The sequence below is a fragment of the Grus americana genome, chromosome 1, assembly GCF_028858705.1.
Source record: "Grus americana isolate bGruAme1 chromosome 1, bGruAme1.mat, whole genome shotgun sequence".
Lineage (NCBI taxonomy): Eukaryota > Metazoa > Chordata > Aves > Gruiformes > Gruidae > Grus > Grus americana.
In genome coordinates, this window is record NC_072852.1 from 151947906 (window position 1) to 151975712 (window position 27807).

Genomic DNA, 27807 nt, shown 5'->3' on the forward strand with positions numbered 1-27807 from the left:
CCAGGAAAGCAGGGCTCCATCACACATAATGGATACTTGAGAAAACAAATGCCATGACTCCCAATGTCCCCCCTTTCTCCTTCTTCCCCCACCTTTTATTGCTAAGCACAACATCATATGGAATGGGATATCCCTCTGGTCAGTTGGGGTCAGCTGTCCTGGCTGTGTCCCCTCCCAATTTCTTGTGCACCCCCAGCCTACTCACTGGTGGGGCAGCATGAGAAACAAAAAAGGCATTGACACTGTGCAAGCACTGCTCAGCACTAACTAAAACGTGGTGTGACATTACCCTTGGGTAGTCACAAATCCAAAACTTAGCACCGTGTGAACTACTATGAAAAAAATTAGCTCTGTCCCAGCTAAAACCAGTACACCTTCCAGCTGCTTGCAGACTTAATCGGCTCAGAGAAGTGCACTCTCTAGCTCACCTACCAAGTAATTAATGAAAAGATTGACTAGCACTGGGACTGAGACAAGCCCTGTTGGTACCTACTTGAAATGTCATCTTGGTTTGACAGAAAATCATTACCTGGAAAACATTGGAACGCAACTGGTGGCATCTGGTTATCTGTAGTTTGAGTTCTTGCATGTATGCTGCCAAGTTAAAAAGAGGAAGAGTGCAAGACTGGAAGGGATCCCTCAAACACACACATTGCTGCCCTAGCAGGAAGAAGTTGAAAGAACAAACTCGTGCAAGATATTCATCATGTGGCCTGCTCTGCTGTGGGAAGATTGTCAGATACAGCAAAGTAATCATAGTACGGGAGCTTGAATAGAAGTCATGATTGCTTAACTAATGGACTACTAATTCTGTTATCTGTATAAGCAGAGACATTCCAATCAACCATGATCAAATTGAAGATGAGACAATTCTAAGTCATTTACCCACACTGTTTTGCTAAAATTAAAATAAGAAATGCTGTCAATCTGTATAGACCATCAGTTGATCAACCACTGTGGTCAGGGGGCAATCTTGCACTGTTATCTGATTTGTGTAAAGGGTTTTTCATCTTCATCTATAGTAGGCGGAGCTCAGAGATGGACTATTATGACAAAGCTGTCATTTCTGCTCCAGTACAGTAGTGATTTTATCTTTATATAGTTTCCATCATTTTCAGATGTGAAGTGTATGTGACCAACATCTTCACAGAGGCATTTTGAGCTTGTGTGTTAAAACTGACCATTTCTTCCTGTTAGTTGGCAGGATCCACCTTTTATTTCAGGTCACACTGGCCTCGTCTGCATCAGTCAACACACTAGCAGAGTAAAAAGGAATATGCTGTATATGTGTTTTCATTGCTAATTATTTATGCAGTAGTTGCATGTGAAAACACGACCCAGATGTCACTGCCTCATTGCATAGCACACTCCAGACAAGCAACAAATTCATGTCCAGAGAGATCTTGAGGTTACAGATGTGACTATGTGTGTAACCCGTGTGAGATGCTGCTCACTGACTGCACCACCGAAATTATCCTACTACCAGCTTTGGCATAAAGCATGTCCTCGGACATCTTGGGTTACCCAAATAAGCTTAAACCTGACATTTGAGCTAACGTGCTTTGTCTGACAGTTGGGGCAGGATGAGGAAATGGAGAACATTGGCTTAGGTGGCACACATGACAGGCAGTAATTAGTTAAATCAGTGCAACTCAATTGCATTTAATTATATGGTCATACCTGCAAGTTATGTGTCAGGGAAAAAGAAGTGGATAAAGCGGACAAAGGAAGGGAAGATAGAATGGAGGGACAGGATTGCAATGTAAAACTAGGCTTAGTGCAAAAGGGAAAAAAGCCACAGTGTTGTTGACTCCCCTTCCCTACTTACACCCTAGCTGTTCCATTTGGTTAGCTCTGTTTTTCATTGATGATCCTTCTTGCTCAGCTCTTAAATTTAAGAAAGGGGAATTTTATACTCCTAAAGACCTGACTTTAGTATAAGGGTATTGGGAAGTTTTTTTAGCAAATGGTCTTCAATGGCTCCATTTTTATTTTTTAAGTAACAAAAAGATGAAGCTAGGAAAAAAGATGAAATCCAATTTTTACTGAAGAAAGGATGCTCATATTACAAATGCTACCAAGGCTTGAACCACTTCTAGCAAGCCTTTTGCTATTGCAAAGCTTACTAGTAATTACAATGTAAGTGTTGCGACATTTGGAAAGCCACAGTACCTTGGTCACTTTATCAAAGAAATTGTCATTTACATGTCTGGGCATTCCTCTGACACTGAGAGCTACTTACTTTGCAATCCTTTAAAACAATTCGTGATTCTTTCTTCACTTTTTAAAGAGCATACATGATCAATTGGTGCCTATAAGAGAAAAGGACTTCAGCTACCTCAGCGTGTCCCAGGAGTAATTCACAGGGCATTGCTTGGAAATGTAGTAGGACTGAAAATGACTGTAGCATAGCTGACAGGGGAGGTTGCAGAAACCTCAGCTGCTTTGCCTGCAAAGCTTATGCACCATAATAATTGATGGCACCTCAGTGTGCCGGACAACAGCCCTGTCCCTGTGTGGTGCTGCTGGGTGCAGCGAGGCCTGTGATGCCCATGGATATAGAGCACCTGGGACTCCCTGCCTCCCACAGACGCTGAGAGGCTGAGCTTCCCCTTACTCTCACAAAGGAAGCCATTGACTTGAGCATGTTGCTATTTTTCTTCTTGATGTTAATAAAGTATCACTTGCCTTGTTTGAGACAATCTCTCATGAGGGCAGGAAGGAGCAGGGGCAAGACTTGATTTTTTTATTGCATGAAATACATTAGGAATCATTTTTTGGATGCTCAGATTTGATGCTGTGGGAGCTGCCAAAACTGGAGGGCACCTTTCAGAGAACACAAAATTTTCATGCTCCTGGCTTTGATGGTGTCAAGGACCTGCTCCTACAATGTAAGACCATCTGAGAACCATCAGGGCCCCTCTCATTCCCGCCCCTCACCCAGTCCAGGCTGCCTCAGTGGCAGTGTGAAGCCCACCTAATTTTCAGAAATATGTTGCCTGAGCAAGAGGAGGTTCTGCTTTTGTCATCTCAAGGCCACATCCATGCAGGTGTGATATGTTCTGTCAGTCTCAGCTAAATGCATCTTTTATAAATGGATAAATTGTTTGTAGGAATTATTTCACTGTAATGTGTTCCAGTGTCTTGTATGTGCAAATCCTGGCAATTTTTAATTGTCCACAGACAGCCCTTTTTCTCTTCCATGTTGTCCTGATTTTGGCTGGAATAGAGTTAATTTTCTTCCTAGCAGCTGGTATAGTGCTGCGTTTTGGGTTTAGGATGAGAATAATGTTGATAACACACTGATGTTTTGGTTGTTGCTAGACAATGTTTACACTAAGTCAAAGACTTTTCAGCTTCTTATACCACCCTGCCAGCAAGGAGGCTGAGGATGTACAAGAAGCTGGGAGGAGACATGTCCAGGACAGTAGACCCAAACTGGCCAAAGGGATATGCCATACTGTATGACGTCATGCTCAGTATATAACTTCCGAGAAGCTGGCCAGGGGTGGGACTGAGGCTTGGAAACTAGCTGGGCGTCAGTGATCTGTGGGTGGTGAGCAATTGTGGTGTGTATCACTCGTTTTGTATATTCTATTATTATTATTATTATTATTATTATTATTATTATTATTATCTTCCCTTTCTAACATATTAAACTGTCTTTATCTCAGCCCATGAGTTTTACCTTTTTTTTTCTGATTCTCTCCCCCATCCCATCAGGTGGGGAGTGAGTGAACGGCTGGGTGGTTGTTTTAGCTGCCTGCTGGGTTAAACCACAGCACGTGGGGAATTGATTTCGAGATAAGAATATACTTTCTGTGATGTCTGAATTTTCCACAAGCAATCTTCTGAGTCCAGGCCAGCCCAATACTGTTTAGTTTGTTGCAAGTGCTGAAATTACAGCTTGAGGTGACACAGCTGCTGGAACAATATCAACCAAGTAGGAATAGATACATCAGCGACAAGGGACAAGATGACCTCCACTAATCCAAACCTTTTACCCACATGTTTCTGCTTTCCATAAAAATACAAGTCTCACTTGCCTGTCATTTAATAAGATTACAAGGCAAGACCAAGCAATTTTAACTGTTTGCTTCAGAAATGAAATCCATCCCTTGTGAATGGGGAGACCCAGAGCTAACTACATGTAAGATTAGAGTATGTCAAAGCACATCCTGACTTCTGTCATTGATGCTCTTTCATTCAGGTGTTCAATGAGTGAGCTTGCTCTGGCTTTCTGCAAAATGTGAGTGTTGCTCCCAATGCTCCCCAGGACCAATAAATCTTTTTCACTTCCTTATGAGAGACAAGCAGCAGCAAGCTAACCAGTCGGTCTAAATCATCTTACTTAAAACACTAATTCTAAGCAGTTTGTCTAACAGTTAATGTATTTATACATCTTTTTCTCATTTCAGAATCCTGTGCTGTCAGTGAAGCTGTGATAGATTCTCTTCCAGCTGAATAAATGAACCTAAAGTTTCAAAGGATGCTCATACTCTGTCCAGCTGTTTTTCTTACATTCTCTGGAAATTACAGTTAGTCTACCACAGTTGCTTAAATCAAGTCATACTTGATTTATATTAAAACAAAGGTTTAACCTTTGCTGGGCTTCAGTTGAGGGTAGGTCTTCGATGCACAGTGTAGCATTATGTAGGAGACCCCCATGGTAGCTCCAAGGAAGCCCTTGGTATGTGCAAAGGCAGTGCAATGCTGGGTTAGGGAGCAAGCTGAGCTCCGGGAAGCGATAGGGCCTTGTTGGCCCCATCCCCAGTACCTTTGTGGCTCCTTGGTGCAGGGCAAGTGCTGCAAACCTTGATCTATGTTTTGAACAGCGGAGATGAAGCTGAGGAATCCAAATAGCAGTTGCAGGGCTGTGAAAGTGCTCTGGGATTGCAGTTCCCAACCTTTTGTGTCTCTTCCTTGGCTGACACTGCATCCTGCCGGCTGCCTTTTGCCCTCTCTCAGACCCCTGCAGCTAAGGAAGTCTCTGAACAGCTGATTTCCCAAAGCCGGGAGGGTACAGAGGAGGCCTCATTCCTGTTTCCTATGCTGTTACCCCAATAGCTAATTTTTGTATCATAGCAATCATTCTCACTGGTTTTATGATCTCTCTGTAGCGAGGTGGAGTCACCTTGTGTATGCTGTAAGTACTGTTTCATTTACCTGTTGGGACTTCCTGAAGCAGAGGTTGGATCCATACCATTATTTTAATAGCCCTTGCTAGATCTGTTCTCCATTAATTTGTCTAATCCCCTTTGAACCTGCTCGTACTTTTGGCTTCCACAATACTGTGTGCAGTAAGTCTCCATTTAATTATGTGTTGTGTGAAAAAGTGCTTCCTATTTTTTTAGTTTCGACCATTTGCCTGATAATCTCATTAGGTTCCCTCTAATTCCTGTATTGTGGGAAATAACCGATCTATTCCCAAGTTAGCTTCTCTGTGTAGGCAGGAATTTTGTAGGCTGCTGTCATATTTCCTGTCAGTTGTCTGCTTTCCAAGCAGGCATCTCCAACATACAGGAATTGTTCCACCCCTCTCACAGTCCTCACTGCCCTTCTCTCCGCTGTTCATAGTTGTGCAGAATCCTGTTCCAGCTGCAGTGGCTGGAACAGGACACGGCGTTCAGGAAGGTAGGCATGGCAGGGCTTCCCGCCGTGCTGTTTTCTACAGACGGTTTTCACCTCTTTCTCTAGACCTTTCCTAACAATTCCAAATCTTCTCTTTTGCCTTTTTGACACTGCTGAGCATAAGGTTTTAAGAGTGACTCCCTTTCTGTGTGAAAATAGGCAGTTCAGAGTCAATAGTAGCATGGGAATACTTGGGATTTGCACTCCCAGAGCTTGCATTGCATTCACTTTTAGGCCAGTTTTACAAAATGGACATTAACTTTTGCCAAGTATTACCTTTAATGCTCTTGCTTTGTACTAGAATTCATCATTCCCATTTAATGTGGGGGTGGAATTAAGTGCCTAGAAATTGGGATTCACAAAATCTGACAAGCAGAACAGGCGTCTAAGCCAGCAGGAGATACGGGTAAGGGATCTCGTTTTTTCACTCTGAGGAAATTACCTCCTTCCACTTGGGATTCACGTCATGTGCCCAGCTCTGCAGGGTGCCAAGGTTTCCTTCCAGAAATAAAGAATGAGGATTTCTTATACAACTGAGCAGGAACTCTTGTTCATGCTTGGGCATCCCACACTTGAAGCACCTGCATTGACTGAGTTTTCTCCGAAAATGAGATGGGAACCCACATTCCCCAGGGGAAGTATGTATGCTTTACGCCTCTCCTTATAGGCTGGGAGGGGGGCAGGAGAGTGGAGCAGAGAAAGGAAGATCTCAGTGCTTTGTGCTGAAGTTCCCTTGCTTGTTGTAGGATAATGAAACATCCAGTGGATTGCTGAGTGAAGGGAGCTGAATGTCAAATGTGTACGAGGATATCATGCCTACTCCCTTCTTTTGTGTCCCTAAAGAGGTTGCTCACACTTCAAAGGAAGAGATGGACTAAAATCAGGACTAAAAGACATCCATCTGAGCTTAGTTTTAGAGATAGTGGTTGCTTGGAAATAAGTGGAAATATTGCCACGGGCTTCATGAGAACCACGGTTTCATCACCTTCTTTGGTGTTGCCCTTGCACTTCACTTTATCAGTACACAACTTTGAGTTACTTCATTACAGCACTAGTTTTGAATTCCCTGGTGCTCTGTTTCACCTGTTCCCACTAAAAAATATTGCTGAAAACTGTTATTGGGGCATGTAGTAAGTTGCGTATCTTAACAACTTTTCATCCTTTTCATAACCATCACCTATTCCCTACACGCCAGATCAGGAAAAGCAATGAAATGCAAAACTATCCATCCATCAGCTTCTCCCTCCATCGAACACAGAAAAAAGACAGTATCAGTGTAGCAGATCATCCATCCCTCATTCACCGCTAATCGTGTGACTGTTCCTTTTACCTTCTGCCTGTTGTGAATTCAGCAGCCTCCAGGAAGCTCACTGATAGCTGACACTCTCTGCTTCCTCTTCAGGATTTTTTTCTCTTTGAGCTAGCCTTTAACTTTGTTCCAGTGTTTGAAAGATCTAATATTCCATCTAAATTGAATATTCAAATATATTTTTAGATTCCCTCTTTATCTCTTTTAGTAATCTCTAGAGCCTTGCATCCGCCCCAGCTCATCAAAAGCACATGATGAAGTGCCTACGTGCTTTGCTGTGTTGGGACCTGAACACTAATATCTTTTTCTCAGTTTTGTTTTCAAAACATTTGAAATTCCCATTCAGGTCTAGCTGCAAGACATTTTATTTATTTTCTTCTGGCTTTCATACTAGTCATCTTCAAATTAGAGACCATGAGTCTAATATGTTTGTGCATGTATGTATGCATGTTACTATCAGTGGGATTTAAAAGCTAATGATATTATGAACCTAAAATCCATTTTGTTCCTTGGCATGTAACTTGTATACTGACATTATAATAATAGACTTCTGGCCAGAAGCAGTTGTCTCCATTAAAAACTAAATCTTTGGCAAGTATTTCCATACAATATATGATACAAAACTAGTCTTTCCCTAAAATCAGAAGTAATTGTGTAGTAAGTAATTACTGTTGTCTTGTTCAGTATGTCATCTATGCCTCATGAGAAATAGTGGCAAACTGCAAATGATAAATACATATCCAAAGACATTCCAGACCTGAAACTTTCCTTTGAAATGATGCTGGTTTGGTTTTTGTGCTTTTTCAATAATTATCAAAATCTCAAGTCAAATAATTTTACAGATTTTTAAAAACCTGAATAGCTTTTTTCCTAAAAGATGTAATCCAAAATACCACCTATTCTTTCAATGCAAGCATCAATCACCAGTAGCCAGGTTGGAATCAGAATAAAAATGCACTCTTCTCCAGACACAAACTTAAATTTACTGAAACGAGTACTCACCAAGTTAAACAAGCAGTAAAAGTGGTGGTTTGGGGGTACTGACTGATAGATGAGTTCCTCATTTGTTCTGTAGGGCTCAGGGCAGCATTTAAACAGTTTTGTTTCTCTTTCCTTCATTTTTAAATGAAACCTTTTTTCTCCCTCTGGCTTTTTTATCTATCAATGTAACTGGTGTTGCATGAGAAATTACCTCATTTCAATGGCTGGAGCCAGTTTTTCTATCAGCTGCAGTAAGGTTTCCTCATTTATTTAATGAACCTGGGTAGGTAGGAAATTAAGTATTAGGAGCTGCAGATGAAGAAAACTAAAACAGAATTTTCTGTTTATTAGGGTGGTTTAAAAAAAAAATCTGTATTAATATAGCCAGTACATATAATTGGTATTTGGATTATGGCACGATGATTACTTTGCAGACAGGGGACTCCGTTATCACTCAGTCATCAACGAAGTAGCTGTGTTCTGTGCTCATCTCATCTCCGAAGCTGAAAGAAGAGCTAGTTATTATCTTCAAGTGGGGTTATTAATGAGGGGAAAAATCATCCCCAATTACCGTGAAGCAAAATATTTCAACATTTACATATCTGAGACTTTAATTTTGATCTAGTCCTTCATGAATTCTTAAGATCAGACTGTATTCACTTTTCCAAACGTTCCTACAGCGACATATCGAGGGGAACTTGCACCTGTCCAAGTGCTGGCTTCCCCCAGTCTATGCTTCAGGGTCACAGAAATGCTGCCCATCCCATCCTTGTGCTGCCAGAGACTGATTTCACTGAGATTCCTTTGCACTACACTGTAGGAACAGAGTCTCAACCATAGGCTTTGCTAGAGAAGTAAGAAATTCTGACCTGCCTGTACTGTCTGTGTTCACAGCCCTTTTTTTCTTAACTCAAAACAGCCTGGGATTTATTTGAAAGAGCTAATTTCACTCTTTTGCTTTTTTTTTTTGAACAAGGTATTGATCCTTGTGAAATTAATGGTTTGGAAGTTTTCACTCTGAACCTCCTAGAATAAAACCTGAGCAACACAAAAGTGATAATTTAAATTCAGCTAAACATGTGGGCAGTAACCAGGAGATGGGAGAAGTGCTGTCCGTACTGTGAACCCATCCATCAACACAGATGTGAAGGCCTGACCTTGGCAGGTTCAGGAGGTAGCGACGTCAAACACAGTTTGCAGTCAATTGAAAATGTAGCTACTAGACAAAGAAAACCCAATAATTACACAGCTGTTTCAGTAGATTGCAGATTTCCTAGAAAACAATAAAACAGCTGTCTGTGAATGGAAAAAGTAAGCCATCTCTTTTTCTTCATTCAAAAACTTAATTCCTGAAAGTCATCTGATATGTCCTCTGTAAACTTCTTATCTCTTTTCAAAAGCCACAGAGTCTGTAACCAATCAGTGTAGATTTCTCTACAGCATTTATGCCCATTAATGCTTCATTGATTTACAGCGAAACTGCTGAAGAAAGGACTGTCTTGGATAGCCATATAAATATTAAATTAATTTCTTGTGAAGGATGGCTGCTATTACACTAAATATTAAATGAATTCATAATACTTGGACATTTGCAATAAATCACTACTGGGACTGCATACTAACATCCCATTCCAAATTTTTTTTTTTTTAAATATTAATGCCATGGAAAAGGACTGGTTGCTCTCAAAGAAATGTACAGCTTTGCAACACTGGAGTCATTAACAAATTCCCATGGCATAAGGAGGAGTTTTAACTTAGTCCCATTTTACAGATGGGGGGAGGAGGCATGAAGGGGTTTAGGTTGAACTGCTGATCACAGGAGGTTCAAATCCAATCTGTTTCTCATGAGAGACATCACAGTAAATTATCAGCTCCTGACAGTCCTTGTTTTGCTTGAAGTGCTCTGAGCAGCATCGGCAGAGGATCTGGCAATGTGATACCAGAAGGCTGACAGCATTTGCCAGACTCAAAGGGAGGAAGAGCTGGATGTAATGTTTAATCTCCAGGCACCCGAAGTGGTTAGTATCACCTCTAAATATCTTGCCCAAGGCCACAATGGGAAAGATGGGACTCCTCGGCTTTTGACTAGCAGGAAGGACTAGGCTTAGCAATTGACATCGTCATCACTCTTTAGAGAACACAGATCTTAGTCTCCAAAGTTTAGTAAAATGCTCAGTGGACTAAGAAGGGCTAAAAATCAATTCTTTATTTTTCCTTTTGTTAAAGTAGAACAAAGGGTACATCAGCAAGTCCATGATAACTCTCTGTTATCTGAGGGATAGTAACTTGAGTGTAGAAATTTATGCCAGGGCTAACCGTGTAGAGTGGAAGCCGTTCTTGTAAACAAAATTGGATTTTTAATGTGCAGATGGCTGTGAATATATGCGTCTCCTGCTTTCCAAAGATTTTTGCTTCTATGCCTTAAATGGTCTAAGTCACACAAGGTTTTTCTAATGAAAATTTGCCAAGGTATTTAAATTAGAAGCAAAAATTAGAAAAGCTGCTACCACATAGGAATATTAATTGTTCATTATACAGGGCTTTAGTTCACATAGTTACTTTGCATGTGCAAAGCTGCCAATTAAAGAGGCTCAAAGTGCTCACTGCTGCACAATAGCCATTTCTCCAGAGCCCCACAATGGCTATTGTATTCTGTCACTGACCTTTAGACACCTTCAAATGCATATTGACACAGTATGCTGGGATCATTAGAGCTATTGTTTCAGTGCGCCACAGGGAAAGGAGAGTTTTGCAATTTCATGAAGAGCTTTAAAATTTTATATAATGATGACAGCAGCGATATTTCTTAATTAGAGAGTAAGAGAAACACTGAACTATTTTTCTGGTGCTTCAGGTGAATTCCAGCATGCACACCTACCACAGTCCCCACAGCGGTCCCTTCCCATTGGGGAAAGAAGATGTTTATCAGGGGCTTTTGGTCTGCTTTTCTATTGTTTCCAGGGGAATTTATTTAGTATTTTTGACCTGATGGTGCCATATGGCCAGTCTCCCTTAGCTTCCATGGATTCTGCCTGGATAAACATCTTGGCAGGATGGATCCTTTCATCCTGTAAGTGACAAATGCCCTTTTAAACACATCATATAGTTGGAATCAGTGGTATGCAGGAGACTGGGATCTGGAAGCATAGTTCAGACCCTACTCTTCAAAAATCAGTGGACGTTGTCTCTGTGATAACAACTATGCTTCATTTTAGTTCTTCCTTGTCTTAACATCGAAGGTATTTCTGTTTTCTTACCCATCTGTGACAGCTAAAGAGTGCAAACAAGAACTTTGAGAGCAGAGATATCAGATGATCCAAGTACATTTACAGTAGTAAATCCAAACATCTTCTAAAAGATTATTTTATTGTAGCCCTCCTATTCTTTAAAGGTGCTTTGAGAAATTACTTCAGCAGTCAGCACATAAAAGAGCATCATTTTAAACCTTTCATGGGACATTTTGTCTACGGAGAATAAATAAATTACTGGCTACTATTTCCAAAGAGTGTTCCTACTTGAAGTCAGAGAGATAGTTTCTATTCCATAAGTATTGCAGTTGCTGGGTTCGTTTTTATCCCCTGGGATCCTATTACAGAACAAATTATCGAATATAGTTAAACTTCACAGCCCTGTGTCTCTGAAGATAGTCTTGGGTAATGGCTTGCACTTCTGACAGAAGAGGAAGAAATCTAACAGACCTTTTGCAACACTTCTTGTGTCATAAAAAAAAAATGGAAAATTTACTGCACGACATTGCTGGTTGCAACTCTAGCCTAGCGCTTTGCTGCATGTGCCAGATGATGGCCAGTTTCCACACACAGTCCCTCTACCCAAAAGACTTGCTAGATGAAGGACGTAATATTTGGTATTTGTGTGTACTTGAGGTAAATGTGGAGGAAGATTTCTCACACTGCTGTAAAACCCACAGGGTCAGATGCGTTTCTTCAGTAATGCAGAACCTTTTTGGTTGGGTGTTTGGGTTTTTTTTTCACATTAATTGAAAGAGTGCTGCCATCTTGCTTTCATTCCTCTGTATCAGAAATCCTTGTAGAACTTCAAAACCTCCCATACACTGCCACTGCAATTGCCAGTTGTGAATTTTGTGGTCTGTCATCAAACATCAAGCTGATACCTTTACCTTAATGCATGAGAAGTGACCCACTTCTGGGAGGGAGACGTGAGTAGGTATACAGCTGTGTAATGCTGGATGTGAAGGGGAGCACACGCTGTAAAGAGCTATTAAACCACTGTCTTGTGCCTCCATTCTCCCTACAGTAAATCTGCATCAGGCAGTAATGAGTGCTTCTCTTGCAATGGGCTGGTATCTGAAATCTCTCCTCAGACCCTTGTGCTTCCCAGCGGAGGTTTTTAGCCATAGGGCCTGATTTGTTACTTTTGGGGAGTTTCTCTATTGAGGGACAGGATTGTCCCAGAAGAGAGAGGGCAGCACTTTGCTGCCTTCTCTGTATCGGCAGTTTGTACCTTTGCTGTCCCGCTGTAACTGCATTATTTCTTTCAAAAGGCACATGATCACTGCCTGGGTGGATTTGAAAATGGAGATAATCTTCACAGTATGCTAGGTCCTTACTCTGCTGAACAAGTTGAAGCCCTGTTGGATGGGGAGGGATTTTCACAGGATCTTTATTACTGAAAGCTCAAGTTCTACCTGGATCCACCTGTAGTCATGGCAGTTTTGGGAGGTTTCCTGCCACACATATTGTGATTTTCCAAAGGAAAAACAAAGGGAGTTGGTATGTCTGCTCACTGGCCATATTTTATTTGGTTCTTTTGCAGAAGGAGAAGAAGAGCGGGCTGCTGAAACTTCTAGCAGGAGCATCAACAAAAAAGAAGTCACGCTCCCCACCGTCCGTGTCCCCCACGCACGACCCTCAGGCAGCCATCGAAGGAGTCCTGCAAGGGGCAGTGGGACCCGAGCTCTCCTCCCTCTCCAGCCATGGCAGGGCTGGCTCATGCCCTATCGAGAGTGAAATGCAGGGAGCCATGGGGCTGGAACCTCTGCACAGGAAAACAGGCTCCTTGGATTTGAATTTTTCCATCCCTTCTCCTGCCAGGCAGCCCCTCTCTTCCATGGCAGCTATTCGGCCAGAGCCCAAGCCTTTGCCCCGGGAAAGGTAAGCTGTGTATCTCCTAAGGTCATCTGCATCCTCAGGGAGCAATCCTCAAGGGTTGTTGCAGTTTCGCTGCTCTGCGGATTAACTGTAGGTGGCTCAACTGTCTTGTAGGAAGACAGGGTTTACATGCATCTGCCATTGAAAATCATTTGACACACAGTGCAGGTTTAATGTTCATTGATTAAAAAAGTGATGAGCAGCACCTGTCCATGACACTGTACAGCCCCGGTCTAAATATGGAGGACAGCAGTGCTTTCTCAGCCCAAAGGGTGTAAATACTGTTGGCAAAGGTCACTTTTTAAAGGGGATCCCTATGTTTTAATAAACTTATGGACTTGTCATGTGGTGCTTCCTGCCTGCGGGCAACAGGGATGATGTATTTGCTCATCATGGCCCTTTCTGGGCTGTTCTGCAATACCAAAGACTGTTTCAAATTCTCCTTGTGTAGGATACTTACAGGTAGTGCCATCTTCTGTGACCTGTTACCAAAAACGTAGCTCATTTCTAGAAAGGACTGTACCAGTGATTCTGGAGTTCATTTCAGCAGCCTGCTCAGCACCTTGATACCTTAGAGTAACTAACCTTGCAAACCCAAAAAGAGTAGAGTAGGAACACCAAAATACAAAAACAGAGAGAGAGATAACTGACTCGAAACAGGGGTACAGAAAAGAGCTAGGTCTCCATGTGCACTCTAATATTGGCTTCAGGTAAATATTTTCTACAGGACTGAAGATTGAGCACTGGGAAGGGAACAGATAATGCACTGATACAATGCTATTGAAATGCTTTCCACTCAAAAAATAATTGAGGAAAATATGTTTTTTACAAAAGCATCAAAGACTTTTCAAAAAGCAGTCTAGGAAACTCTCTGGAGTTGATATTTAAAACATTTTTGGAACAATAGTGAAGTTCCAGAAGTTTGAAAGAAACTGTTTTTGTCTGAATGTATGAAAGAGGCTGAAGGGAATGGACTGGGCAAGCCACCTGACCCTGAATCCAGTTGGGGTCATGGAGCAGATTATGCAGGGCATAAGGGATACTACAGGACAGTCCATACCTTACATGGTGTTTTACTGAATGCATGTTGAAATTTGGTTGAGAAGGTAACAATGACACTGTAACATATTTAAACTTTTCTAAGGCATCTGGTTTGTTACCATAAAATGTCTTGCTGAGTACACTGTACATAACTGACACATCAGATACTAAGTGGATTGGAAACTGATTCACTGGCATCAAACCTAACTCTAGATCAGTTTCTAGATCACTAGAAAATGATCAGTTAGGTTTGTAGTGGAGCCCAAGAAGAGTTGGGTCTTGGACCTGCACAGTCCAACATAAAGTCTTTGCTGTTGCAGAATGGAGGACTGAAGTGGGAGGAGGTAGGTGATGAAGAGGCAGACTCGTTGGTACAGAGCTCATTCTGTACATCAATAAGGAGAACACAGAGTAACAGTATATTACAGAAGAGCCAAATCTGAGCCAAAGTGGAGTGGCCTCGGAGAAGCATCAGAAGAACGATGGAAGATTTGAAACAATATACTTGCAGTGAGTGATACAGGGAGCTCTGGTACACCTGGCAAAGAGCAGGCTTAGGAGTGGCTCGGTAACAGTCTATAAGAGACTGCAGACAAGACAGACATGGGAATATTTTTACTCTAGATTGGGCATTTTGTCTAAAAGAGATGCTGTTGTTCAAATGGAGCTATTAGACTTGAAGCAGAAATAAATACAGGCAAGTCCTTCAGCATTGTAATGAAGGCAGTGAGAGCAGACTATCACAGTAGTCTATTGTCCTTAAAATCCATGAAAAAGCAATTTAGTAAAAGGAGTGAGAAACCAATCCCTATTTAGGTGCACTTAATTTGGTCTACATCAGTTTAGATTAATGCTATAAGAAAAGCTAAATCAATATAAACCAGATTTAGCACCAGTGTAACTAAATCAGTAGAATGCTGCACCTTTAGTTAAATGTAACCGTGAAAAGAAGCTGGGAAGAACATCCCCTGACATCTCCAGAGCTGGCTTTGAGGTGCGGCTCTCAAAGCTTCACTGTTGAGAAGCCCCAAAGCTTTACTGTAGAGAAGTCCAGTTATTTAATTTGCCAGGGCTAGTCCCATATCCTACAAATTTCTCAGTTCACCTCAGGATGGTTTGGATAGTGAAACATTTAACTAACGACAATTTTAAGTGGCAGAGTAGAACCAGAGGGACATGGGTTAGCTGCATCTGCTCAGCTGTGCTGGAATCAGGAGTAAATAGATTTAGACTGCTAAAACTGCGTAAATACATCCAATTGCAGTATATGGTGGTAAAGAACTTACCCTGATTTTAAGCATTTTAATTCCTGAGTTTTAAATCCGAAAATAAGCTATAATTGAAGTAACCCTAATTATACACAGCAGGCAAGATTCTCTAATTGATTTATGAATTAACTTCCATATCATTGGTGTATCTGCATTCCTTAACTGATCATATGGGTTTTTTCATGCCCATAATGGGAAATATTAATTACCTTCATGCACTAGGAAGGATAATGCTTAGTCCTGGAATAATCTGAGCAGATACATTAAACACTTGTTTCCTAGAAATTCATCCCACATCCATCTGTGCTCATTAAATCATCAAATTGCTAAGAAGTACCAAATTATATTTTTTTTAAAACAAATTACAGTTTTCAAACCACTTGTTCTTTTCACATCTGGCAATGGAGGAACTCGCATTCAATGTCACCCAGCTCCATATTTTGCTTGTTTGCATTTTGGTGCATTTCATCCACACAGTAGGAGCAATTCTCTGAGAAAGAAAAGGGAGGAGAGGGAAAAAAAGGTTAGATAAACAGATTCAGATGCTGGATGAAATTTTGAAAAGCTGCAAAGCATTTCAGTGCACTTAGCTGTACTTGGCTTTCTGTCTCCCAACGCCCATCTGTGCACACAGAGACAGAGCACTGAAAGGTTGGAAGAAGTAGCACATTCCTTAATATTTACGGCATTCGAAATGAGGCTCAGGCAGGCAGCAGAGCACCGCTACTTCTCCCATAGAGGTTGGCTTGCAGCTCCAGGACTCGCCACATCCAGGCTACTGATCAAACCCGAGCGGTCATGCCACTGGCCATGTCGGAGGTGCATTAAAAGGCTCTGATTGCTCACGGCTTGACGCTCATGATTTAAGGGAAGAATTGCCTGTTCCGCTGCCTGACAGCGCAGCCCTTCGTGGGAGTTGCAGCCAGTCAGACAGGAAGGTGAAGTGAGCTTCATCCTCCCAGAGATGCTGCTAATATTTATGCTCTCATTAATTTTTTGTGCATGGAGAGAGCAAGGAAAACAATTATTTTATCTTACCCTACTTGATATTCCAAAACATGGTTATGGATGGCTGGATTAGAGAGGAAATTGCTCCTAGCTCTCCCATCATTTAGCCTTGATATTTAACTGGTTGTTGGAATAGTTAGTGCCCATCTCTGCCTTCTGGGTGTAGCTTCTCGCTATTGGTTTATAAAACCACCTTCCTTCAGCTGCTCTCTGCAATAAAGCATCAGCAGTCCAAGCAGCAGAGTGGAGAAATTTCGCAGGTGGTGTCCTTGTCACTTCATGTCACAGTGATTGACTATCAAGTGAATACCCCTCAGACAGCATGTGCCCCACATGCTCTTTTCCACCTACTGCTCCACCCAGTTACTGCTGGTGCGAGAAACAGGACCAGTACAGCGATGCTCTGTGGTCAGGCAGAACCTGGGCTACAGACTTGCCCACATCCCACCAACGCTGTCAGTTCACGTGGGAGAGCGGTGTGCTGTCTGCCTAACTGTGCCAAAGCAAAGTACTTTCCTTGCCACCCCCTTCAAGAAAATATGACTGTACATTAAGCAAAACAGGAGAGCTGAGCGTGCATGTGTGTGTGCGTGAGTCATGTTCCCCTCGCTGCCTGGCACTGTTCCCAGATGTGAACCTGAGTAAAACATGTCACGCGTTGTTGACTCTTTTATAGTAACTGGCACTAATTCTGCCATGTAATATTCTGATAAAGCGGTCGCGTCCAGACTTACTGTCACGACTGGCATATCTGTGCTGTGTTTCTATGGTTTTCGTGGAGCCTTCAAGCAAGTTGTAACCACAACAGTGCTGCAGAATAAGATGGGAGCAGTGAGTTTGACCTTTAAAATAGACCCCACCATGTTTCCATGTATCCTCTCTACAAATCACTGCCACATTAGAAATTGAGCTCCCAATTCAAGGAATCATTCAAGCATGTGCTTAACACCCATTGATTTCAATTTTGCTGCACACGTATATCTTTTTTGCCAAAAGGGAAAGCAAAGGAAGGGTTTTTTTCTTTCCTGGAAAGTGATACTAGGGAAATGACCCCAGGAGTTTGTTCTGCCTGAACAGTGACACGTATGCACGTGGTTAAGTGCTTCTCTGACTAGGGATACCTGCCTTAGGACTGAGAAACTAGAATTAACCATCTCAGAAATTGAATCCTGCAATATTTCCAACAGAAGGGTAAAAGACCCCACTGAGATTTGTTCTTCTAAGGCTGCTGATTCAGACACCAAAATATGGTGAAGCAGGTTCTGGCTTGCAGCATGCAGAGGCGCTTTGCAGGTCTCTGCTGTGTTCCAGTAAAAGGATGGAAAAACAGAGCTCCACCGATAAGCAAGAGCAGTGGTTATGTGGGCTAGATGTTTCATTGGCACTGATTATCTATCCCATACAAAATGACCCTAACACACAAGGGACCTGTTAGAGTCACAGGACTGGACTCCTGAAACCTGTCCTGAGTGCGTGATACTTTGACAAACAGAAACCTGCATTAAGCATCCAAATTCAAGCACTCTAAATGGGACCAGATTGGAGGTTAGCCCTGCAGACCTAATTTGCTTCATCGTACATCTGTTTTCTTAAGTTTCTCTAGTTCCATCAGTGTCTTGGATGCACAAATCTACTCATTGAGCAAATACTCATTATTTTGGATTTTTTCCCTCAGTGTCCTGAGCCCAGCCCTTAATTACTGATCAATTCTGATCAATACTGTTCAATGATGTCTGACAGAGAAAGCCTGCGTGAGTAATTTAGACCAGACAACTGACTCCTACGCAGCTAGAGTGCATGAGATGAGTATCACTTTGTGAAAAGTGTGGCACGAGGCTTTGCAGCTGGAGGAGACAGAGCAGCCACTTTCCCCATACCTGTGCCACTCAGTGAGGCTCACTGCGGTCACTTACTAGACATCCTCCAACCTCTGCAAAAGATGAGGTGCCTTTGGCAGCCACGCATCTCTTCCACATCAGAGCCTTGACTCACAGCCAGAGCAGGGCATCTCATGCACTAAATGAGGCAGGCATCCTATGGGAAAAATAGTATGCAATCATGTAATGAACGATTATATTGCACACAAGCAAAAGTGAAGTCATGGGCAATTTTAGTTGCCTGTTTCTTCATCTCAGATTCATGAGTGTGAAACATTCCTGTTCTGTTAAGGTAGTGGATGTCTTTATGCATCTATATACATGACATTTTTAGTTAGTTTGCTTTTTTAAAGGAAACAAACCCAAAACTTCCATCGTGTAACATCTATTTGAGGCTAGGAGTCTTAGTTGCACCTTGAAGATGTCAGCAGCAGCAGCAAAAGCAGAGCTGGGTTGGAGAGGTGTTTCTTTTGACTGCAAGGATGAGTGCTGTGAAGACATGGGGCAGTGGGATTCCCAGGTCTTTGCTGACAGCAGAGGGACAGGGATGATGGACCCATTCCCTGCTCTCAGTGAGTTAATTGCTGCCAGGGTCCCCATCCCACCCTCAGCCCCAGTGCCAGCCTCTACCCATGCAGCCTCCTGCCCCACGGGATGTCATGTGCACAGCACAATTGCTCACCACTTGAAGCTGATGCTCAGCTGGTTCTCCCAGCCACCTCCCAGCCAACCCCTAGTTATATATGGAACATGATGTCACATGGTATGGAATATCCCTTTGGCCAGTTTGAGTCAGCTGTCCTGGCCGTGTCCTCTCCCAGCTTCTTGTGTGCCCCCAGTCTACTCACTGGCAGGGCAACGTGAGAAGCTGAAAAGTCCTTGACTGCTTGGCAACAACTAAAAACATCAGTGTGTTATCAACATTATTCTGATCCTAAATCCAAAACACAGCACTATACCGGCTGCTAGGAAGAAATTAACTCTATCCCTGACAAAACCAGGACACTGGGAAAGGAAGAGAAATGCAACCTCTGAGGTCCTGCAGAGCTAGGACATCTTGGAGCATGAATCGGCAGAGATTTTACCTTCAATGCTCATACAAGCCTCTACTAATGTGCCATTTTGGGGTGGTTTGAATGCTTTTAACCTGGTCCAGAGCAGGTGATTTTCTGGAGGAACACCGTCCTTGACCGACCAGCGGGCCACAGGACAGGTCTTCACTTCCAGGTATCGGGACCCAAGAGCAGTTTGTGGAAGCCCTCACCTGGGTCCTGCTGGTGCTGCAAAAACCCTCACATTATTCTTGGAGGTGATGAGACCATTTGGACTGAATATGGGACCCTCAGCCTGACAGACTCAACTGCTGTGGAGAGTTTGGGCCAAAATGGTTACCATTTGGCAGAATTACAACTATCTGAAAGTACAATTTACAACAGAAAATACCAAACATTGCTAATAAGAGGCAGAGGTGATTGCCACACTTGTCATCACAAGTATTGCCCAGCTAATTAGCAATTTTAAAAGTTGGTAATTTAGAGGTGTAATGTGACACAGACAAAATCGAGATCGCTCTGAGATCCATCTAAAATGCCAGGAGGCAGTTTGGTGTAAGAAAACCTAGTTTTATAGTAGCTTCTCCAAGAGGGGACAAAAGGGGAAATGAGAAGGGGGGCTATAAATAGAAGTATCAGGACTGCCTTTTCAGGAGTGAGGGAGGATGTCTGGGAAGGAAAAGACGACATCTTTCTCTGCCAAAAAAATACGGCTAATACATGTATTTGCCCTTCAGTTCCAGAGGATAAACTAGTCTGAGATGCCACCTGGAGGTCTGGAGAGGCGGCACAGCAGCGACCTGAGGGCGAGCAGCCCGGTGCCGGCAGCCGTGCCGTGCCGTGCCGTGCCGTACCGCTGCCTGCTGCAGCCCGCACCGGGCTGCCTTTCCCGGGCATCCCCCTTCAAAAGCCTCTCAAGGGAAAAAAGCATAGCATGTTTTTCCACCTCTCGCGGAGGATTTCTTAACCGATTTGCAAGGTCTTTCGTATCTAAGATTTCGTTATTCTATCAGAAACGCTTTGGTGTTATCCTGTGAGGCACTGTAGTTAATTTAAATTTAAACCGTAGCATCTGGGGTTTCCTTAAATGGGAAAAATTACTTCATTTGGTAATGCAGTGACTGAGATTTATTTTTCTAAATCTCTAAGGAGATGCTGTGTAGAACCCCTTTTATGATGATGGGCGCATTCATGTTGAGCGTGGTCACCTCCCTCCTCATTGAACCATTTAGGGACTAGCAGCTCCTCACTCCTAGGATGTAGTCTGGCTTTAAAAAGATGGCTCTGTGCTTAAGGTATGACATGAGGTGTTCACAGTCCCAGCTAGGTCTTTGGGGCAACCGTGCCCAAGACAACATCTTTTTCTTTGTTCCTGTTTCCTGATCTGCCAAAAGGGCCCTCGAGTACCTCTGATCCACCCAGCTGCTGTTGAGGTCCAACCCTCTTCTTTCTCAAAGCCTCTTGAGATCCTGGTGCAGAGCTCCAACGCTCTGTGATTGTGCATAGAGTTACAAGATCTGAAACTTGGCATCATCTTAGCTACAATTGTTCCACTCTGATAATTTAATTAATCAACACTGCAGCAGAGTGTTTGAAATAACGTGTGCATTCATTTGCATAATGGCTGTAATTGGCAAAGCTTCATAATATAAGTGTAGCAGTTCCACACATGATAGCATGATAGACCATACTCCTGCAGCCAGCCAGCAGCACACGTTTCAACCTCAACCTCTGTTACTTGCTTTTCCACAGAGGAAGGAACTGACAACTGGATTTGTTGACCGAAGGACAGAGAAGACCGGCAGACTTTTGATGGCACTTGAACACGTATACTTTCTGCATGACTGTGTTGCTGTGTCAAGATAAAAAGGCTGTAGTCATGTTTTAGAGCAGAATCTCCACTGCAAATGGAGTTAAATGCTTTTCCAAGTAACGGGATGTTTGGCCGTGGAGATGTCCAAAGATAGAGCCAAAGTTGGTATTTTCACTGTCATGTCTAAGCACAGTCCCTAGTTTCAGAACCGCAGTCACTAGGTACCTGAACAATGTCTGCAAAGAAAATTAGCGACTGCCACTGGAGAGTCCCTTGCTTTGGTACCATCTCACTGGGAATGGCCCCAGGGAGTGCTCCAGAGCCTTCAGGGCATGTTGAACTCAGTCCTCAAGGACAGGATATTATTTTAAATAAATACTCACCTTGTAACAAGCACGACTGAGGCATCAGTGGCCATGCAGTGGTTGTGGAAATATTAATCCTCAGGAGATGGGCTTTAGGTAATCAATTGGCATCTTTTAACTATCTTAGTATATTCATTACTTTGCAATTAGCAAGACAGTTATTGATTGTTAACCAAATGCCAGATGACTGTGAAAGTACATGTGCTGAAGAAAAAACCAGTGCAGCAGAAATATATTCCCTGCTCTGCACATAAGCACACAAATGTAAAAGGGCCCGGTCTGTGCTCTCAGGAGCATACCTGCTGATGAGCCCGAGAGCAGAATAGCTCTATCAGGATCAGACCCGTCATTATTTCATTAAAATGAAGTGACACTGAAAACTAAGTTCCTGGAGAGCGCTGTGAATGGTTCAGGACAGGGAGTCCCTCTTGGTTTGGAGAGTGCTTCCAAGGTCATGTGATACCTCTGTTTTAACTTCCCTTCCCCATGTACAAAAGGACATTCTCAAGACACATAATGATAAGAAAAATGTGAACTGCTTTAGCTAACGTCTGCCGATATCACAGGCAGTTGGTGGGAGCACTACAAACCCCATTTTTGGATGGAGCAGATGTAGTGCTGAATGCAACACATTACAGCAGAGGCAGATGCAGTGCCGGAAGAAAGCAGCCGAGTCCCTGGCACGGGTTTAGCATGCGGCCCGGAGCAGGGACTGCCGGGAGCAGTCCTGGCATTTGACAATACCTTTCCGCTTTCATGGTCTGGCTCCAGAGTACATCCCCATCAAGTCTCTGGTCAAGCTGGACAAAGATCCTCCCGTCATACTGAGTTTTAGTAGAAAATGTAGGTGCATCAGATACAACCATTTCGTAACATAACTTATTGATGTTTCCAAAAGTATTTTTCCTCAAGATTTCTGGTTCACAGAAAGGCAGGGATGGACAGGCAAGGTGATTGCTTCTGACTCAACACACAGCCAGTTTTTTAAATAAATAAAAAGCTTCCTATGTCCTGAAGTTTGTCCTGTACAGGCAGTGAACTAGCAGGAGCCTCCTAGGCCACCTCCAAGGAACCTGCCCAAGCACTGGGTGCAGGAAGGGAGGAGGAAACGTGTCTCCCTTTTCTTTCCTGGAGCAGGCTGATGGGATGCAGGGTTTCAGGTCTGAACACGTCATTAGCGCTCTGGGAGAAAGGAGCCTGAAAGCAGCGCTGGCTTCTCGGTCTGGCTTTACGGGTCAGCACCAGAAATAGGACCTCAGTAGTCAACGGCAGCTTGCAAGTGTCACCCTGGGGAGCCACTAAGGTGCCTTATGTGGGATTTTGGGGGATGGTTCCCTTCCTGACAGTCAGCCTGTCCGCTTACACAGCCCTTCACATCTGGGTGAGCATCCATGAAGGTGGGGGCTCGGGCCAGTGTAAAACCAGCCAAATGTCTTGCCCAGCAGAGTCTGCCAGATGCGCGGTGCCTCGCTGCTGCTGTCAGGTGCGGGTTCAACCGCTGGCTGACCAGGCCCTTGTGTTTTTGTCTCCAAAGGTACCGTGTCGTGGTCCCGTACCCGCCGCAGAGCGAGGCCGAGATCGAACTGAAGGAAGGTGACATTGTGTTTGTGCACAAGAAACGGGAGGACGGCTGGTACAAAGGGACGTTGCAGAGGAACGGCAGGACGGGCCTCTTCCCCGGGAGCTTTGTCGAGAGCTTCTGAGGATGGCTCGCCGCTCTCTCAACTGGAGGAGCTTTCAGGGGAAACTGCATAGCACAAGCAGAGACAGCAAAGGGAAACTGGACTGATAACCACTGCCATTTTTATTTCCAAAGACTCCCCCCAGGCCCTTCAGTCTACAGCTCTGGAGACGCAGTGCCCCGCTGTGCTCCCGAGACCGCGTGCGGTGCATACAGTGGTATGTTGAAGTAGTGCCTTCCACCTGGAATCACAGACTGAAAGGACGCCCATCTGGACTGTACGTAACCTAAACTCCAGCTGTTAACCCTTTGTGTAAATTATAGAGAAGATATCTTTAAAAAAAAAAATTAAGAGGAAAGTTGTTATATTGCTGTAACTTATTTGTCAGAGCTGCAGTGTTCTTATTACTGGCCTATGCAAGATGGATTTGAGAATTCCAGGAGGTGTGCTAGGAAGCTCTTAAACTGGGATTTCATTTTTCCCGAGGGAAAAAGAGGGAGGGGAGGGTGGAGAAAACCCCAGCTAAAGATTGGTGCATCGTCGTGCAAGAAAGAATGAGGAGTCCAAAACATTAATGTCATGCTTTCTATATACCTCAAAGATATGCTGCGCAAGTTTGTCAGTGAGTGTGTTAGTGCTCAGAGTCCCATACCATCCGGTGTCCCGGCGCTGCCACCGGGGAGGTCCTGGAGGAAGTACGGCTCCACCATTAAACTGTGGTTATTTGAGCAGAATCCCTTTTGCCTGTCTTCTGCCCTTATTATATGCAGCATGGATTTTTGTCCTTCAGTATCACTTTCCATCGCTTTTTTGTATGACGTACCTTTTTACTGTAAGAATTGCTCTACTTTATATATATTCCTACTAGATCAGACATTTCCTCTTTTTCATACATCTGGTGCTATTTTTTTTAATTGTTAAAGATTTGATTTGGTTAAACAGAGAGGCTGCAACAAGATTTGCATTCAACGTATGAAATTAGAAATGTACCTGAAGATCGAGATCAGACTGCTTGTTCGTGCTTCTTAGAGGAAAAGAGAAAAAGCCACGTGGTCACCGATAAATATACCTGGAGGAGCGCACCTGTGCAACACGCACACGCTCGCTCTCTCCTATGTATTTAGAGTGGCTGAAGACCCACGCCGAAGCACAGCGTTCTGTCTGGAGAGTGATAATTACTCCAGAAATGGAAGTAATTCCCAGAGGAGACGTTTTAATTGACTTTTTCATGGCAATAAGAAGAACACTGCAGGTTCTAGCACGCGCAGGGACCATGGAGTTTTCCTCTGTCATTGCATCATGGAGACGAGAGCTGATCTGTGACGGCTGTAATTAGCATTATCGAAATGTGATTTCTTACTGTAGAAATGTACAGTTCTGGAGACTGTTCGATTTCTTAACGTGGTCAAGCTACAATACAAACCGTATCAGGCAATATAAGCTTCCATCTACCAGGGACTTAAAGGTGCAATAAATGTAAAGCGAGTTTAGCCAGTTATTCGTATGAAGCAGAATGAGAAAAAATTCAGTCACACGATTGTGAGAGTATTTAAAAAGACATCGGCTCCCGAGGAATGAAACATGATGAAAGGCTTTTCGTAGCTGTATCCGTACCTTGCCTTTGCCTGCGGCTGGCTCTTTGCCAAAGCCCACACGTGGTGGTCGTTTAACAGCGTGTCGGAGGCACTGTAACCTGGAGATGATCTTATTAAAAGGAAGATGCCCAGTGGGTGAACATCATTACTGCGTTACCAGTATTTCACACGCAAAGGTGTAAGTTTTGTTTTCATTCAAGCCGTGTATACTAGTACATATCAAAACCCATGTAAGTGAGCGTTCCTATTTGTTCAGCTCCGTGACTTTGTTCTCTGTAAAATAAGTTTCTTCTTGCTGTCACATGTAACAAACCAATTCCAGAAACACAGTCCATGGCCAAGTATAGCACCTTCAAACAGGGAGGCATCATTTTCAGGGTGTTTCTTTTTATACTTAAAATTGCCGCATTTGTTCATATTCCAGATTGTAATGAGTCAGCCACTAAAAGTTTAGTTACTGTTGAGAGGAAATTGCCTTTTTATAACCTATAAGAGACTGAAGAAACGTCTTCTGGAAAGACTTGCTTGAGACTAGAGCCATATCTGTTCCATTTATTTGGTCCAGATCAGACCTGGTATCACTGCACATCAAACAGTAAACTGCACAGTTAGCAAGTCAGCAACGCCAAAATGCATGTTATCAATTCCAATAAAAATTCTGGGTTAGATCTGTCAGAGATGAGGAGATTTTTTCTGACAACTTACAGTGCTTTAAGCTCTCTTAAAATTCTGTTCCGTGAGTGTATTTACTACACTCAGAAAAACGAAACAGGATGACGGCTTGCTTGCTGCCTATTGTGTTTAGCCAGATCTAAAATGGTTCCAGATTTCCACCTTTTCATGCTTAACTCTAACAGATCAAAAGTTGGTGTGTGAGAAGATCAAGGAAAACACGTACATGTCGTGTCATGAAATCAGTGCTTTAAAATATATTTTGCAGGGAGGATGATTTTTTTTTTTTTTTTAAATGGACGACAACCCTTCCCGTCGTACCTCCTGCAAGGAAAAATATTTGGGGGAGTGGGTGTTTCTATTTTGACAACAGATGCTTCTGGCCCCTGTTTATTGCTTATCATCACAGTTTGGGTTACTGAGTAATCTTCTTGGACAAATCACTTCCATGCCAGGAGCACAAGTGCAGAACTTAATACAGTTCAGTGATACGAAAACGTGACCCAGTGCCATTCGGAAAGTCCTGGACTGAGAGAGGTTCGATTTGTACTGTGGTCTGATTCTTACCTGTCATACCAGGGAAAGGGGGAGGAGAGGGCATCTGCATCTCCTACAATGAGGGAAAAAAAAAGAAAAGACTCCTTCTGGCGGCCTCAGTTTGTAAAATGCCAGGTTTGGTCTTCTAGAAATGGGTTCAAGTAATTGAATGATTCCTTTGAACTTTGCACAGCTCAGAAAATGTTTTTGTTATACATGAATGTTAACGTGATTTGGGAAATGTTGGCGGATATGAGTACAAATGAGCTACAATGACTGTGTTTCTGATTCTTTAAATAAAATAAACATTAAGGCAACTTGACTGAGGTTTCTCTCTCTATTAGATGGCAAAGTGAAGTAACAATGTTAGTGGCTCTGGGGTTCGCAAGGAAAACAGAGAAGACCCCTCTGCAAACCCTGCTCTTTTTGAGTCAACTCTACATCTCCTTTGCTTTCAGTAGTAATCCCCACATAAAGGCCAGCTAAAGGTAAGAGATGCCTCAGCAGAAGTCAGAATCTCTTTCTGGGTCTTCTTTTGGCAGATCTGGGATTCTTCAAAATCTTGAGAAGTTAATGCTTAAGTTACCCGTGGAGAAAAGGCGTGTAGAGCCAAAGAAAGAGGCCAGGAAGAGGGACTAAGGTGGCGAGGGCAAAGCTGCGGCAGAGAGGCTGGGAGGGGATGCAGCGGCACCAGCGTTCATAAGGACACTATCCTGCTAGCAGGCTTCAGGGGTGCTCTGAGGTTGCCTGGTGGGTTGAGTAAGTTTGTGGGCAGAGGAAGACCCCCTTCCTCCTGCCCTGCGTGGGCTCAGGCATGGTGCCAGCAGGTTCCACGTGTCCTCCCAGCTACACACAACTGAGGAACCAGGAGAAAGGAAAGGAGCAGGTTGTACCCTGGCCAACTGAACACCTCCCTAAACCAGGCGAGGGGCATGAGTCCCTTTTTTACACGTGGCCGAGTTTCCTGTTCAGCAGCACGGTGCAGAGCATTTGGGAGGGAGCATGCACTGAGTCTGAACGTGTTTGCTTTGATTTGGCTGGGAGATGCCTTTGAGGTGCCTATGAGGAAGAGGCACCCAGAGGTGGTAATTTATTGTCCCAGTTGGGAGCGTGTAGGGCCGGGAGGAGCCATGCTTGGCTAGCTCACGGGCAACTCTACGTCATGGCCTTGCTCAAGCAGCCACCCTTCCAGCGAGGTGACACGAGTTTCTCTTTGCCTCAGCCCAGGAGCTCGCTCCTGAGTTAAAATTTTAAAAGGCGGGAACCGCAAGAATTTGAACATGGGCAGGGAACACCTCTCCCTCTGCTTGGCCTCATCAGCTGCCCTGCCTGACAAGCAGCATGGTGCTAAATGCCACGTGGAGGAGCCTGCCAGATATTTCCAAGTTGGTCTGGAGCACCAGTCCCCTCCATGCTTCACCGAGTCCTGCTCCTCTGGCACCTCTCCTGCCTGTGCTGCCAGCACAAGCCGCATACGTCACCCAGTCTTCACGCCACGCGCCACCCTTTGCTCCTGCTCCAGCACCTGATAGGAATCCCAGTCATGTTTTGAAAGAAAAATAATCATCGTAAAACTGTTACATAGCTTGACTATTCCTAAACACTTGTGGAGAGCAGAACCACCTGGACAACATCTGCAGGGCTTTCCTGTGGCTCTTCCTGACATCAGCAGCTCCTTATAACATGGTGAACCTGGCAGCTACACAGCTTGGCTAGTTGGTGCCAAACCAAATAAATGAGCTGTACTAGCAGGGAAGCCAAGGGGTGATACAGTCTGGAGGAGGCCCTGTCCTCACATCCCAGCCTTTCATGTAGCAAAAATAACTTTCCAAGCGGTCGCAGATGTA

The 27807-nt window shown here is 43.6% G+C and overlaps 1 protein-coding gene across 2 annotated transcripts in view; it reads left to right on the forward strand.

Annotated features, from left to right (window-relative positions):
• Positions 1–26277, forward strand: part of SH3RF3 (SH3 domain containing ring finger 3) — a 259257-nt gene extending 232980 nt beyond the window's left edge. Inside the window, exons 9-10 of one of the 2 annotated variants that reach the window (XM_054846898.1) lie at positions 12716–13053; positions 23009–26277. In XM_054846898.1, coding sequence (XP_054702873.1) covers positions 12716–13053; positions 23009–23177 — 507 coding nt within the window. In that variant the 3' untranslated portion in view covers positions 23178–26277. Of the gene's footprint in view, positions 1–4418; positions 4485–12715; positions 13054–23008 lie in introns of those variants that run through there. The other variant, XM_054846908.1, reaches the window with a different exon arrangement.
• Positions 26278–27807: the final 1530 nt, after the last annotated feature.